The 16,053-nt window shown below is 34.7% G+C and overlaps 1 protein-coding gene across 4 annotated transcripts in view; it reads left to right on the forward strand.

The window, feature by feature from the left end:
* LOC143244275 (serine/threonine-protein kinase unc-51-like) overlaps nucleotides 1-16,053 on the forward strand; it is a 144,169-nt gene that overhangs the window by 100,032 nt on the left and 28,084 nt on the right. For 2 of the 4 annotated variants that reach the window (XM_076488632.1, XM_076488631.1), the window contains exons 20-21: nucleotides 1,834-1,959; nucleotides 2,575-2,734. In XM_076488632.1, the coding sequence (XP_076344747.1) occupies nucleotides 1,834-1,959; nucleotides 2,575-2,734 (286 nt within the window). Of the gene's footprint in view, nucleotides 1-1,833; nucleotides 1,960-2,574; nucleotides 2,735-3,177; nucleotides 3,375-4,751; nucleotides 4,834-16,053 lie in introns of those variants that run through there. The other 2 variants (XR_013025006.1, XM_076488633.1) reach the window with 2 other exon arrangements.

Raw genomic sequence — 16,053 nt, forward strand, 5'->3', positions numbered from 1 at the left:
ATTGTTGTTTATTAGTTTACCTACTGTAAGCATAAATAGCATATCTAATTCTGATGTTTCAGATACTTTATAGTAATAAATAAAGAATACACATGAAAAACAAGACAGTGTACTTACCTGGGTCGTCGTCTTTTTTTTTTTTACTTTTTTTGGTCGACTTTTGAGAAAACTTAAACCTACATTTTTATACTAATGATGCTACTGCACTAAATTTTTTATTTAGTTATATAATGCACTGAAGAACACAGAACAATAGCACACAGAAAGTAATGCATATTTGACTTTAATATAACTGCAGTTGAAAGTTGTGTACTTCTAAGTTTTATGCAGTTTGTTTATCATGATATCATGGTCATGTCTGAATAGGTGTCAGTGTGATGTGACTAAGCCTAAGACTTAAGTACAAGGAAAATTAAATTAAGTGAAAACAGGTCTTGATTGTTACTAGTTCTTGCTAGTAGGTTAGTTAAATTTCCTGACATTGTAACTGTAATTTACTTGTGCATTTTACAGTGTAACATTAAACTTAATATTGAAAGTTATGTAACAATGATCTACATAAAGCTGTATTATCCTTATATTCTGATTTTCATTGACATTGCCATCCCTACACCATTTTACATTTACAAAATGTTTATTGTTATTTGTACAAGCTCAACCTTCATTAATGTGCAGGCAGTAGGGATTGCTAGAAAATGCTTTCTCCTTAATTATTAATATAGGCTATTAGCTATGTTTTCATGCAAAGTAGTTTCAGTAAATTTTGGATGCAACTCAATAAAACTTTGTGATACACAGAAAAAATGCTCTTAGGGAGAAGGTTAAGTGTGTTTGATTGGGAAGTTTTCCTCTTTATTAAATATAATTTTATGCTCACTTAAACTCTTAATGACATTGCAAAATTTGTTTGGTATTTATAGGTATAGTCTAGTAAAACTAAATTTGCCTAAATTAAAATATTTGTTTGGTTTAACATTGTTTACTTTGTTATACTAGTTTATTTCTCTTTCTAAATTTTTAAGTTCAGTATTTACAACCTACCATGAGATGGATGTTTAATGGTAGAACAAGCACTTCAGAAAATAGTGTACCATGGTATTACATTACCATTAAAATATTCACTCAAAAACAAAAGTCAAATTGATTATGTAATATTAATGTGTATAAATTACATTTACAGAGATGGAAATGGACTGAGTAATCATTATTCAATTATTTGTAAAATGTTTACCAAACTTTGCACAGTTATTGGCTTAAGGACACTTTACCTCTATAAAATGTATTTATTTTCACCTAATTTATTTATGAAATACGTAAAATTTATAACCAAAAATTATATGTCATATTTGTAATCACAATTGATGACAAAAAATAGAAACTTTTTGGCTTTTTAACAAGAAAATCAAATCAAGAAAAACAAATAACTTTCACTTCATAGATGTCTCACATTTGCACAGTAGTAAATCTGTGGACTTAAACACTAGAAGCTGAATTTTAATGCCTGTGGTGGGCAGAACAACATAGTCATTTATGTAGTTTTGTGCTCAATTACAAACAAACATAAAACTTTGTACTGCTGTGTACCAGAGTTACAATCTTACTTTTATAGCTAATATTTTCAAGTATTTTTTAAATTTACAAATATTTATCATATTTGAGAAAATAAGTTCCAACCCTAATCAGTAATACCTATGATCCAGAACCTTTAACACATGCATTCACACTATCCAAACAAAATATTCATCATAAAACTACATAATGTGTGTTTATATGTGTAACTTAACTCTTTAAAGACTTAATAATGAGGATTATGTGTATATTCTTTTGTTTCAGAAAGAACATAATGAGACTTTAGCAAAACTGAACTTTGTTTTGGCACTGGTAAACTGTATTCTTGAACTTGCTAAGTCTAAAGGCACACCAGCAGGATCTCTCAGTGACTCTGCATTGAAAGTACAGGTAAAAACATATCCTATTTGTATTCTTGAACTTGCTAAGTCTAAAGGCACACCAGCAGGATCTCTCAGTGACTCTGCATTGAAAGTACAGGTAAAAACATATCCTATTTGGTGCATGTGGGCTGCATAAAGTTTAATAATACATATTTTGCTGAAATAATATTTGATAATTTGACACTTAGATATTGAAAAGTTGTTCATAATAGATTAATTGATACATGCAGAAATTAAAGATGTGTATGTAGTTTTTATGATATCTTTATGTTCAAACATAAAATTATAAGGCTTAATTGTATATTAAAAATTTAATTATGAGGATTTCATGGTATATCCACTAAAGTATGAATATATGATTATAGAGATACAAACCAATGTTTAGATGTATGGATATGGAGTTATTTATCAGTGTAAATAACTTAGTAATTAGTGAAATAATTACAATTTCTAAGAACCATGGGATTTAGAAATACCTACAAAATAGTGTGTTTTTTTTAATATAAGACTATTATAGGACAGAGTTACTTTGTTTCTTCCATGGTAAATATGATCTAAATAATGACTTTCTAATTAAAGTAACATTATGAGAATGCAATTTGATGTGGAGACTTTTCTTCAGAAGTCTGAGGGAGAAGTTCCCCCTGTAAGTGAAGGATACAGACGAGCAGAACAACTGGTGTTATACATGCGGGCACTTCAACTGTTGTCATCTTCATTGCAGCTGTCTCGTCAAGAAGTTCATAGTGACCGTTTGAAACCGTCACCACAGGTTCATTATGGTAATTTACTGCTTTTAAAGTTCCACTATAGGGAAGAAGTATTAGCAATAAAGCTTTCATTGTATAGTTATTTTATATGACTATAAAACCAAAATATTCTTTTCATGTCAAAAATAAAAGTATTGAGCCACCAAAATTAGTGCTGATTGTTTTTCTACCTTCAGAAAAATGGATGATTTTTGTTTCATTTTGTAGTAAGTTTTTTTTTTATTTAGTAGGATGGAAAGTTTGCTGGTAATTATAAAATGAATATTATTAGTTTTCAATCACAGCATGTTAAGTGTCTTTTACATTTTCAACAAGATCAGGTAAGTACTTTTTTACAAGTTGTTTTCTAAACGTAAGGTAAAGAATAATTTATTAGAGGAAGAACAACTTTTTGTCCAGGTGAATAAAGAATCTGTGTTTCGAAGTAATAAATTGTTCTTCTTACAATTTTCCAGCATCAAAAATACAGTGCTGAAGCTTACGAACAACAGGAAACACAACCAAACTTAATATAATGACAAGAAAGAATATAAAATATAAATTTTAATTTCTGAGGTGTCAATACATTTGTAAAATCCATTGGAAAAGCCCCTATAGTATTTTCATGGATTTCATGTCAATTTATGGTCATGTTTCATAAGCAATGGAAAAAGAATATTGTAGTGTATCAAAATTTTAAAACTGTTTGTTTATATTTGGCAGTTAAAGATGGTAGTTTGGAATAAAAGCTTGATGTGTGTTAAGTAAAGTCATTACTCCTAGTAGTCTATATGTATCTTCCATTGTAAAAGACACTGTTTTTTCTCCCAAAGTATTTTATGTGACATATTTATGACTTTTACTATGGTGCAGTGATTGTTCATGTTACTTTCTTTAGTCATCACCATTTTAATAATAGAAATAAAATGTAAAATAACATTGAATATTTATTACAATAAACAGATAACAGGTGAAACAATCCTATCCACTGTTATAAACACTGTCACTCAGGGTGTACATGGCTTATTTCTGGATAAGTGCATGGCACGTAATGGACAGTTGTGCAGACATGCAGCTGAGAGGGAACACAGCTTACCAGTATGATGTGTGTCACTTAGTTTGTTATCAGGAGCCAGACATTTATAATGACTCAATCTTTAATGGGAAATATTATATAAAAAAAGCTTATTGGGTAAATAAGTTAAATTTTCAGGCAAAATAAAAAAACAAGCTTTTAAGGCAAATTTATTTTTATTCATACATCAGTTGAAGTGTCACTTACCTGTGAAAAATGGCAGACGTAAACAAAATGCAGCAGCAACGGGTTATTTTATATGGTAGTAAATCATTTCAAAGGTCAGGGTAATTCACAAATTTGGGTTTTCTCATAAATGTATGCACCACAAAACTACATGATATATATAACTGGCATTATACAGCCAGTATCTTTGTCATGTCACAAATGGGAAATGTACTTTGAAGTAAAGGGAACATACATAAATTGTAATGGTTCTTTCTTTATTTATGTGAAACAGCAAAAACATTGAGTATAATAATGTATCCATAAAAAGTAATAAAAATATGTATTATATAACAATAGAATGAACTTTTTAAGATCACAAGGATGTGACTTGTACTTATACATCAGCCCTACAATTATCATAAAGGTGCAACTTATTGTAAGGAAAATATGGTAGTTAGAAAGCCAGTCAAGTTATTGCACATCAGGAAAATTCTTTTCTGATGTTTGATATATTTTTTGTGTTTTAAGATGCATATTTTAAAGCTTCATCGATATATTTTTGTAGGCAACCAACATAATGAGAAACGAGAATGATTGCTGAAGAATGACATCTAAGTATAAATGGGCTTCAACACTTAATTCCAAATTTCTTGTTTCTTTAAGTACATTTTTATTTATTTTTATATATTTTATAACAAAATTCACTCAAATATAAAATTTATAAACTTGGATAATAAAAATTTAATATTTCATGAACTTAGGAATTCAATCTCACTTTGTGTAACATTATTGGTTTGTTTACTTTAGATTGAAGTGGAGGAGTGGATATGGGTCTTGTGCTATGATTTATTGCTTTTTGTGAAGTAATAAACAGCCTCTTTGAAGCAAGGTTTGGCAATAAAACTATATTAATTAAATATAAATGTGAAAAGGTTAACAATTTAAATTGTAAAGATAATTAAATTGAAAATGATGAAGCAGAAAGGGGTATTATTAATTCTTATTTCATGTTTCATTTCACTGTAAATTGATGATTTCACTACAGCTTGGATTATAGAAAGTAGCATAAAATATAGCTTTGCTAAACAAAAAATATAACTTTTGATATTCATTTAGGAGTTTCTGTAAATTAGGCAAATTAAATATGAAAAGTATTTTTATTCTTAGCAAGAAAACTGCCTTCCACTTGTGATGACTCGGTAAAAGGCTTTGTAAATTCACAGACAATCCTTTATTTGAAAATCTGATTTTTGATATACAACAAATGGAATATTTACTATAAGATTGCCAAATATCAAGAAAATACTCTTAGTAAATTTAGAGTTATAGTTTGTATGGTTTCACACTTTCAAGATGGGTCAAATTTGCTCACCTTATACTTAACCCTTTCCAGGTGTGTCAAAGGCTGTCATCTTGTTGACTTGTATTCAAAATTTTAGTGTACTACTATTTTATGAATTTATCTGCTTAAGATTGGTATAAAACTGTAGATTATAATTGAAGTTTTCATGTTATACATTATTTACTTTCTTAATTTGAAAGCAAATATTGAATAAACAAATCCTAAGCATCTATTTTTGTGTATCACATGGTATGTTGAATGCAGTGTTTTTTTAAATTAGGACGTTTGTGATGTAAAATTTACAATTTTTTGTACAAATTAGGAACTCAAATTACCAATATTGACAAGCTATAATATAAAATAAAAACCTTTTTATCTTTTCTATTTGCTCAGCTATCACTATGTTCAGCAAATCAAACATTTGACCCTGTTCACCTTTTTACATTTTTGGAAATGATCCTTATATATACCTACTTCTATATTTTACATTTGAATAACCATTTGGAAGCTTAGAATGTCTTAGTGATTTTCTCAGTAAATGTCAAACATTAGTGTCTCTCTTTCTTTCAAGACAAACATTCAAGTTGTTGAGTCTAGTCTTTTTCTGATTTTGTATTTTTTTAATTCAAATGTAGATAAATTATAATGGGATTTTGTGCTATCAGTGAAATCTATTTCTTGGTTATTCATGTGTATATATAAAATCTGAAAGAGAATTTTGTTTCATTTCCTCCATATGTGAAATTTCTTAAGGCTAACAAGCAAAGACAAGCAGCAATGAGAACAAAGGTTGTAACTGGGAGAGATAATTGTGTTCATTATTTAATGTTCCACATCTTACGAAAAACAAGTTTGAGAGTCTGTTTGTAAATACTGATAATATACACACATTTACAATTTATAATATTTGAAATTTGAGTGTACTTTAGAAAATACTAGTCCACACAAATACAGCCAAGATAGCTCAGTTTGTTAACAGCTTTATATTATTGGATATGGTAACATGAGTGCATGTTTGCCATGTCATTGTCACTTCAGGATTGTTAGCCAGGCATAGTTGAAAGGTGAGTATATAATAAAATTTAATAAATATGTATAATGTTATGATATTTAGTCTAAATATTTCATGTTTTTGTTTTATAATCTATAGTGATTCCAGAATGGCTGGTTGGTTAGTTTAGTGTTTTATGGTGCAAAGCAACTAGGCTATCTGTGCCAATTAGAGAATGAAAAAGGCATAATTTATATCCAATTCCTAATTTTATATGGTGCTTTCAAGATCAGTCAAATCGACTGAACCCATACTGAGATTTGTTGGTGAAATTAACAATAAAATGTATATTTTTCTTAAATCTATGATAAAACTATCTGGATGTAATGAAGATTTCATATGTGAAATTTGAAAATCGTCTTATGCACAAAAATATTTTTAATCTTAAAATAAAAGTTACTTTGCATGTCTGACAAGTAACATGAAAAAAAGAAAAATGGTATGAGAAAAACATTGCTTAATGAACCCAAAGACTTAATATTTAAAAACAAACAACTGATATTTTGTGTATGATAACCTTGTAGTGTTTACTAATTGTCAAATTTCATGAACATATGCTCACTAATTTAAAAGTAATAGAATGGAAATTATAACAAGCACAAAATGGTTACGAGGTCTGTCCCACAGGCATCCCAGGATGGCTAAGTGGTTAAGGCACTCGACTCTTAATCCAAGGGTCGTAGGTTTGGATCCTCATCAAACCAAACATGCTCACCCTTTCAGCAGTGGGGGTGTTATAATGTGATGGTCAATTCCACTATTCATTGGTAAAAGAGTGGCTCAAGAGTTGGTAGTGGGTGATGATAACTAGCTGCCTTCCCTCTTGTCTTACACTGCTAAATAAGAGACAGCTAGCACAGATAGCTCTCGTGTAGCTTTGCACAAAATTCAAAACAAAACTGTCTCACAGACCAACCCCATACTAGAAGAGTTAAAGTATTACAGTAATAAGTTTTGTAAAATCAATTTTCTAACCAAATTCTAACCAAGAATGAAGTACATCACACCCAATATTGACAAGCTATAATTATTAATGCTAATCCTCTAGTACAAGTAAGAACATTTTTCATAGTGAATAAAATAGCCTTATTTTGTACAATATGCATTTAGGAAGAGTGTGTGTGTGTGTGTGTGTATTGTAAGTGTAGAGAGAGAATACTAAACATCTTGTCATGCTGAATTGCTTGAATGTATAATGTCAGTATTAATGTATAGGAGTTTATTTGTCATGCATAATTCAGTTACCTGTTTCTACAAGCATAATTAATTTGTTCTCATGTTCAGTATAATTACCTGTTTCTGTAGTCAGAACAGTGTACAGGAATTTGATTTCCAGCTCTGTGAAGTTACTTGTATCTGTAATTATAACTAATGTACAGAAGCTGATTTTCTTTCATGCTGCATAAATTCATGTGATTTATTGTCAGAATTAGTGCTCCACAAAAATTCTCTTTAATAATGTGAATCAGTATACATTGAGTTAACTCTGTCATGCTGTGTAATGTTATGTTTTTGTAATCAGAATTAGTGTAAGTGGAGTTGGTTCTCATGCTCATTAAAGTTGTGTTTTATAATCTGATTTAACATATAGAAGTTGTTTTATTGTGCTGAATAAAGTTATATTATGTATAGACAGAACTAGTGTAAGTAGAGTTGGTTCTCGTGCTTAGTAAGTATATGCTTTAGTGCACAGAAGTTATTGCTGTATCATGCTGAATAAAGATGTGCGAGTTACAGGAAGAATTAACTTATATTAGCTTACCCTAATTACTTTGATGTGTAGAGAAACTTGTTGCTTCCTTTTCTGAATCTTAATACAGCATTATTAATGCAAACTTTCCTTCTTCTTCCCCTCGGTGGGGATTCCTGTACGTGGTGAGGGGACCTCCCAGGGAAGGTTCTGTTCTATCTGGTTACCTTCTCTGGGATCTAAACATCCACCCACGTGTTTGCTGTGCGTGGCGACCCGTGAAGGGGAGGAGAGGATCCTGGTGGTTGAGGGGTCCAACACTAACACACCACTTTGGCCTCGAATTCCTGTAGACGAGCGGCCTTTGGGTGGCCCCCCTTGGGTCAATCGGCTGGTTCGCTTGGGCTAGAGTCAACCAAGTACCAGTGTTGGAAGTTCTCAACGGGAGTTGTGGACATTGTGCCTGATGCTGGTGTTTGGGTATAGTGCTCACAAAACCCTGGCATTGCTGCATTGCCCTTGCATGACATTGTAGTGCGTCCCCTCGTAGGGCTCCATGGTGGGTGGGGTCAGTGGGTACCGAAATTTTTTTTTTTCCTATGGATCCTCCAAAAACTTTAAATAAAATTGTAAAAAAACAGTCAATGGGTAAGCGACCACGTCTTGAATACTCAGAACAGCAATCTTCAACATCAGTAACACACGCATTCCTCATTTTCTTATATTACATTCTCTTTCAGAAAACCTTTAGGGCAAATGTCCCCTTTTTTTATTCAAAAGGGACTAGAGAGACTTGCTGGCTCTCCAAAGTCAGTAAAGAAACTTCGATCTGGTGACATATTGGTTGAAACATCCACATCCCAACACAGTGAACTCCTCTTGAATTCAAAGGCAATTGGGGATATACCTATTGAGGTTACACCCCATGCTACCTTGAATTCTTCACGAGTTATTGTTGAAAGGGATTTGAAGAATGTTCCCAGTCAGAGATTCTCGCTGGTCTCTCCACTCAAGGAGTTTCTGCAGTGAGGCATCTCCACTGCAAAGATGGAGTTACACTGCCAACAAATACCCTCGTTTTAACATTTACTTCACCACGTGCACCTGCCACCAGCAAGGCAGGTTATCTCATTTGCAGCGTTCGGCCATACGTACCAAACCCTCTTCGATGTTTCCAATGTCAGAGATTCGGCCTCTCAAAGACATCTTGTCGTGGTTCCCTGACATGTGCTCGTTGTTGAGGCAAGGACCACGATGCCTATGATTGTGACATGAACCCACATTGCGTAAACTGCAATGGTTCTCACCCCTCTTACTTTCATTCTTGCCCAAAATGGTTGGAGGAAAAAGAGGTGCAGCGTTTGAAAACGACACATAACATTGGTTATCCTGAGCCTCGGAAATTGCTGTCCACAATTCCATCTCGGACATATGCTGCTGCACTTCATTCCACAACTACAGTGGGAGTGCAGACAGATCTCTCTGTGCCTCCAAGAGAATCATTTTCAAAACAAATGAAAAGCCTTTTGACCTCCGTGGTTAAAAAGGTTGATGAATCGACTTCCACACCCATCTCTGTTCCTCCCATGCCTTCCAACAAACCTCAAGATCCACGTCCTTTAGTTTCAAATACAGTCATTTCTTCTGATACATCTTTTTCTCCCACCACAAGAGACAAAACAATTATTCGTTCGCGTCCTTAGTCACTGGATTCCCCTTCCAATAACAAAAACCTGCCCACCCGACCCAGGGCAGGATCCATGGAGGTTGATAGACCTCCTCAAACTAAAGACAGTAAAGAAAAAAGACGTGGCCGTAAACCGAAGGGTTCTCCAGCCACTTCACCTACCCGTTCTTAAAAATGGCCACCTTGATACAATGGAACTGTTGAGGTTTACGTTCTAATCTGGATGATATCAAAATGCTGATTGCTTCCTACCATCCTGTTTGTCTTTCTTTACAAGAAACATTTCTCAAAACTGCTGATACTGTCTCCATTCGGCAGTTTTCTCTGCACAGAAATGACAGGTTGTGTGATGGTCGAGTACATGGAGGGGTGGCACTGTTGGTTGATCAACACGTGCCCACCCTGTCTTTGTCACTCAACATACCCTTGGATCAGGCAGACTGGTCCACTTTCACTGCTCTCGCAGAACTTGATCCTGCCATCATAAATCAGCCATCAATAGACGACTGTGTAGCAGCAGTAACTGACTGTATTACACATGCAGCTGCTCAGTGTATTCCTAAAACCTCGACACGTTTTCCACAATATCCTCGTCCGTGGTGGAATCCTGCTTGCCACTTAGCATGGAAGGCTCAAAAGCGGGCCTGGGATACTTTTCATAGATATCCCACACTTTCAAACCGGGTTGCTTTCCAACGGGCCCGTGCACATGCTAGGTGGGTAAGACGTCAAAGCCAGAAGGAATATTGGATTAAGTTCACAACCAGCATATCTTCTACCACCAGTTCCAAGATCATATGGGACAGGATTCGAAAGGTTAATGGGCACTACAATTCTGTCCCCCTCTCGATCTCACTCTCTGATGGTCAGGAGGTGACTGCTGTTTGGAACATCGCTAACACTCTAGGTGAAAGCTTTTGCCAAGTATCTAGCACTTCTGCTTGTTCCTCCACCTTTTTGGCCATCAAGACTCAGGCAGAGCGATCACCTCTTTCCTTTCGAACTGACTGTTTCTTTTACTATAATTGTCCCTTTACCCTGGTGGAACTAAAAATGGCCCTTCATCGGTCTGCCAGTACGTCTGTTGGACCTGATGATATTCATTATGATATGCTGCACCATCTATCTCCTGCTTCTCTTGATGTCCTTCTGATTGTTTTCAACTGGATCTGGCAGGAGAATGTTTTTCCTGATGCCTGGTGCCAGGCTATTATTTTACCTTTCTCTAAGCCAGGGAAAGATCCCAAGATTCCTTCAAACTACCGTCCAATTGCTTTGACGAGCTGTCTCTGTAAAACATCAGACAGGATGGTTAATGCTTGTCTAGTTTGGTTCCTTGAATCAAACAACCTCCTCTCGCCCACCCAGTGTGGGTTCCGTCGACAGCACTCCACCACAGACCACCTAATTCATCTTAAAACATCTATCAGAGAAGCCTTTATCAACCGCCAACATCTTGTATCAATATTCTTTGACATAGAGAAGGCTTACGACACAACATGGAGGTATGGCGTTTTGTGAGACCTCCATACATATGGGTTACGTAGCCATCTACCCATGTTTATTAAAAAATTTTTAATGGACAAGAGATTCCAAGTTCGTGTGGGTTCGACACTTTCCCGTTCTTTTGTACAGGAACTTGGAGTCCCTCAAGGCTGTGTATTAAGTGTTACAATCTTCAGTATAAAGATAAATGCCATCACTGAACAACTCCCTCTCACTGTTGCGAATGGGCTGAAAGTCGACGACTTTCACATCTCATGTCAGTCGTCAAACATGAGATATATTGAGCGGCAACTACAAACCGCCCTCAATTGTGTACGGAAGTGGACTCTGGCGAACGGCTTTAATTTCTCTCTCTCCAAAACTGTATGCATGCACTTTTGCCATCGACGTGGTATTCACCCTGATCTTGAACTTCATATCGGTGAAGTTTTGCTGCCAGTGGTTTTGGAGACCAAGTTCTTGGGGCTTATCTTTGATCGTAAACTGACCTTTATACCACACTTAAAGCAGCTTTGGGTCAAATGCACAAGAGCACTGAACATCCTCCGTGTTCTCTCTTCTACCAGTTGGGGGGTCAGATCACTTTTCAATGTTAAAGGTATATCATGCTCTTATTAGATCGAAACTCGATTATGGATCAATGGTCTATGGCTCTGCCATACCCTCGGCCTTAAAGTTGCTGGACCCCATTCATCACCAAGGAGTTCGACTCTGCACTGGGGCTTTCCGTACCTCTCCAGTTCAAAGTATATACATTGAATCTCATGAACCTTCTTTACATCTTCGCCGTTTGCAACTATCTTTACAATATACTTCGAAACTTCATTCCTTACCAAAGCATCCCACCTGGAAATGTGTTTTCCTTCCTCGGTGGGCAGTACTTTTTCAGAACAGACGATCTGTCATTGCTCTGTTTGGCCTTCGCATCTGGGCACAATTGGATGAATTGGGTCTGTCCTTGGATAACATTGCAGATTCCACAGGTTGGCCCATCCCACCATGGCTTATTACAGCCCCCAAATGTGACCTTTCTTTCAGTCACCTAAAAAAGGCAGATACTCCAGATTGGAAGTACCGTCTTTTATTCAATGAATATCTTTCAAACAATCATTCAGTTCCCATTTGTACAGATGGTTCCAAATCAAGTAATTCAGTGGGCTCTGCTATGGTTTGCTATGTGTCAGTAGTTGCTCGCAGAATCCCTTCTACAGCTTCTGTGTTTACTGCTGAACTGTATGCCATATCTCTTGCCCTGGATCATATTGCAGCGAGCAGTACTCCAACTGCACTATTTATACTGATTTGCTTAGTTCTATACTTGCCTTGGAATTGCTACACGTTAGCTCACATCCTATTCTCGCTGATATTCGGAAACCGACTGGCCCATTTCTCATTAGCAGCTACTTCAATCCAGTTTTTCTGGATACCAGGCCATGTTGGTATTCGCGGGAACGAGCTTGCAGACATGGCAGCTAAATATATCTGCTTCAGCACCATCACTCCTATGCCTATTCCGTACATGGACTATGGTGTTGTCTTCAAGGCTCGGCTCCGTGCCAGCTGGCAGTCCACTTGGAGTGAGCAACGGGACAACAAACTTTTTCAAATCAAACCCAAAATTGGACTTTGGCCATCTAGCTTCCGTAAAGTTCGGAAGGAGGAAGTTGTTCTCACTAGGCTACGCATTGGTCACAGTTTTTTTAACTCATCATTTTCTTTTATCTGGAACTGATGCACCAATGTGTAGTTTGTGTAACACTCAAATCATTATCAGCCACGTTTTACTTTCTTGCCATCGTTACAATTCTCAACGACGGCAGTATTTTAAACATATTTTTTCCCAGGGTCAGTCTGTAACATTGGACAGAGTTATTGGTGATGGTGACTCTGTCCACCTTGATAATGTTTTTAATTTTTAATGGCCATTAATCTTTTAATCTCATTTAAGTGTTCCATATTTATTCATTACACCTTTTAATTGTGGTTCCTTTTTACAGTTTTAATCTCTCTCCTTCAATTTGACATTGGACAATGGCCAGAACATTAAATAACTCGACACCAGGACTGGAAAGGCCAACTTAAGGTGACTAACGCTACTGTTTGAACTATCCGTTTGAACTACTCGTTAGTCGTCCTGGCGAGTTGTTATTTTACTTTTGCTGCATATCATTTCACACTTTTACTAGTTAACTTTTTAGTACTGGCCATATTGACTCGTAACCCGGAACCAGGACTGGAAAGACCAACTTCAGGTGACTGACGGTGGTTTTTATACTTACCTGTTAGTCTTCCTGGCGGGTTATGATCATTACCATTCTGCTAGAGGTAGTCCTTTACACAACTTTGTTGACTGGATGTCAACATTGGTTTTTTAAAACTTTTATTCTTTACATTTTGATAATAGCTGCTATGACACATAACCCGCCATTTGATCTGTTTTAATTGCCGCTTTATTTTACAACTTTGCTTTTATCTTCAATTACTTTTACAAATTTTACTCCATTTACTTGACTTTTATCTTTTTACTGGACATTTGGCTACTCATTATTACCATTTTGCAGAGTGTCTTTTAAAACTTTTATTCTTTTACATTTTGATAATAGCTGCTATGACACATAACCCGGAACCAGGACTGGAAAGGCCAACTTCAGGTGATTGACGGTGGTTCTTGAACTTACCTGTTAGTCTTCCTGGCGAGTTATGATCATTACCATTTTGCTAGAGTAAATATTTTACAACTTTGAAGACTGGATGTCACCATTGGTTTTTTACACCATTTTCTGTTTTAATTGCTGTTTTATTTTTACCTTCATTTACTTTTACAAATTTTACTCCATTTACTTGACTTTATCTTTTTACTGGACATTTGGCTACTCATTGTTACAATTTTGCTATGTATCTTTTAAAACTTCTATTCTTTTACATTTTGATACTGGTTGCTATGACACATAACCCGGAACCAGGACTGGAAAGACCAACTTCGGGTGACTGATGGTGGTTCTTGAACTTACCTGTTAGTCTTCCTGGCAGGTTATAATCATTACCTTTTTTTTAGAGTAAATACCTTACAACTTCTTATACTCTGCCTTCTATCTTAACATTGTAGACTAGGTGTCAACATTGGTTTTATACTTTTTTGTTTTACCTTCATTTCCATTTATGTCTATTACTACATTTATTTTTATTTTTTTTACATTTTTACTGAATGTCTGGTGCAGATAGCCTCGCTGCTTTGTGCCATAAAACACTAAATCAATCAATCAATCAATCCTTCTTCTTAATGCGTATAGTATGGAGCATATACATATGTCCTGTCTACACTTATTTAGTATAACCAAGTCTTAAAGTTTAAAGGAATGATTCATAGTTTTAGTCTAAGTACTGTTCCAGACATTAGTATAGTTTGAACTATGGTGGACTGTAGAAAGAAATTTACTAATTTCTTCAATCTAATTGGATATAGTTCAATGTTAGTGTTACAATAAGTTTTTTACAACTAAAAGAGTATGTGATGGCTATAGAGAGTAATCTTTCTCAGTTATTTTATAATGGAATGACTAACAGTAACAAGGAATTCAAACGTACTCTGAGAGTAAAGACATTTATAATATTGGTTAGTTATCTACATCATTGCAGGTTTTAGGGACAGTGAATATCTTTCACTTTCCAGAAACAAAAGTAAGTTATACTGTATTCTTTCATTAAGATTACTTTCATTGACAGTATTAGCTATTATATTGTTTATAACTTAATTATTATTTCATTATTATAAAGACTATTTCACATTGTTATCTTAGTTTATGGGTACAGGACTTAGCTAAATGTGCTGAGCTGGCCAAGCCAAGTATAATTTTACCAAGATGTGTTAGTTCATTCTTCAACATGAGCCTCAGTAAGGGAACTTTTACCACTGTTGGTTAAATCATTTAATATATGTATGTACTTTTGTTATTCTTTTAATATTAATTATTTTATTATAGTAATTCTGCTTCATTAGCTTGATATATTTCAAAAAGATATGTTAGACAGGCCAGAGTTGTAAACAAGGTTATATTACTGAAGCAGCTCTGTTACATATACTTGTATAAGTTGTCTTTCTACTAGACAAGTGCAAAAGAGTAATTCTTTTTCAGATTAAAATTCTGCTTTTTGTAGTACACACTTTTTTTTAAGTTTCAAACTTGTTATTTTGTAAAGAAAATGAAAATAATAAGAATAGGTTAAAATCTAAGATAAATTGTGTTGTACTGACCAGGTTTGTCTAAAATGTTATTCAAAAAACATTTAGTATATTGATACATAAAATGTTGTTAAAATATTATAGCAGTTAAATTGTAAGGTAAGTTTGACATTTGAAAACAAGCAATATTTTCAACATTCTTTCAATAAGGGCCAAGCATGTTAAGGCATTCAACTTGTAATCTGAGGGTCGCGGGTTTGAATCCAGGTCACACCAAACATGCTTGCCCTTTCAGCCGTGGGGGCATTATAACGTGATGGTCAATCCCACTATTCATTGGTAAAAGAGTAGCCCAAGAGTTGGCGGTGAGTGGTAATGACTAGCTGCCTTCCCTCTAGTCTTACACTGCTAAATTAGGGATGGCTAGTGCAGATAGCACTTGGGTAGCTTTACGCAAAATTCAAAACAAACAAACAAAATAAATCTTTCAATGGAGAATATGAAATTTCTTCACATAGTAAATTTAAGTCATTTTTGCATGCAGCTACTATCAAGCTTTTAGCACAACACTTTTATCATTAAAGCTCAGATTTATAATTTAGCTATTATTAATTTGAAACAAAGTTTTTTAAACACAAAATTCATGTAAATGA

The sequence above is a fragment of the Tachypleus tridentatus genome, chromosome 2, assembly GCF_004210375.1.
Source record: "Tachypleus tridentatus isolate NWPU-2018 chromosome 2, ASM421037v1, whole genome shotgun sequence".
Taxonomy (NCBI): domain Eukaryota; kingdom Metazoa; phylum Arthropoda; class Merostomata; order Xiphosura; family Limulidae; genus Tachypleus; species Tachypleus tridentatus.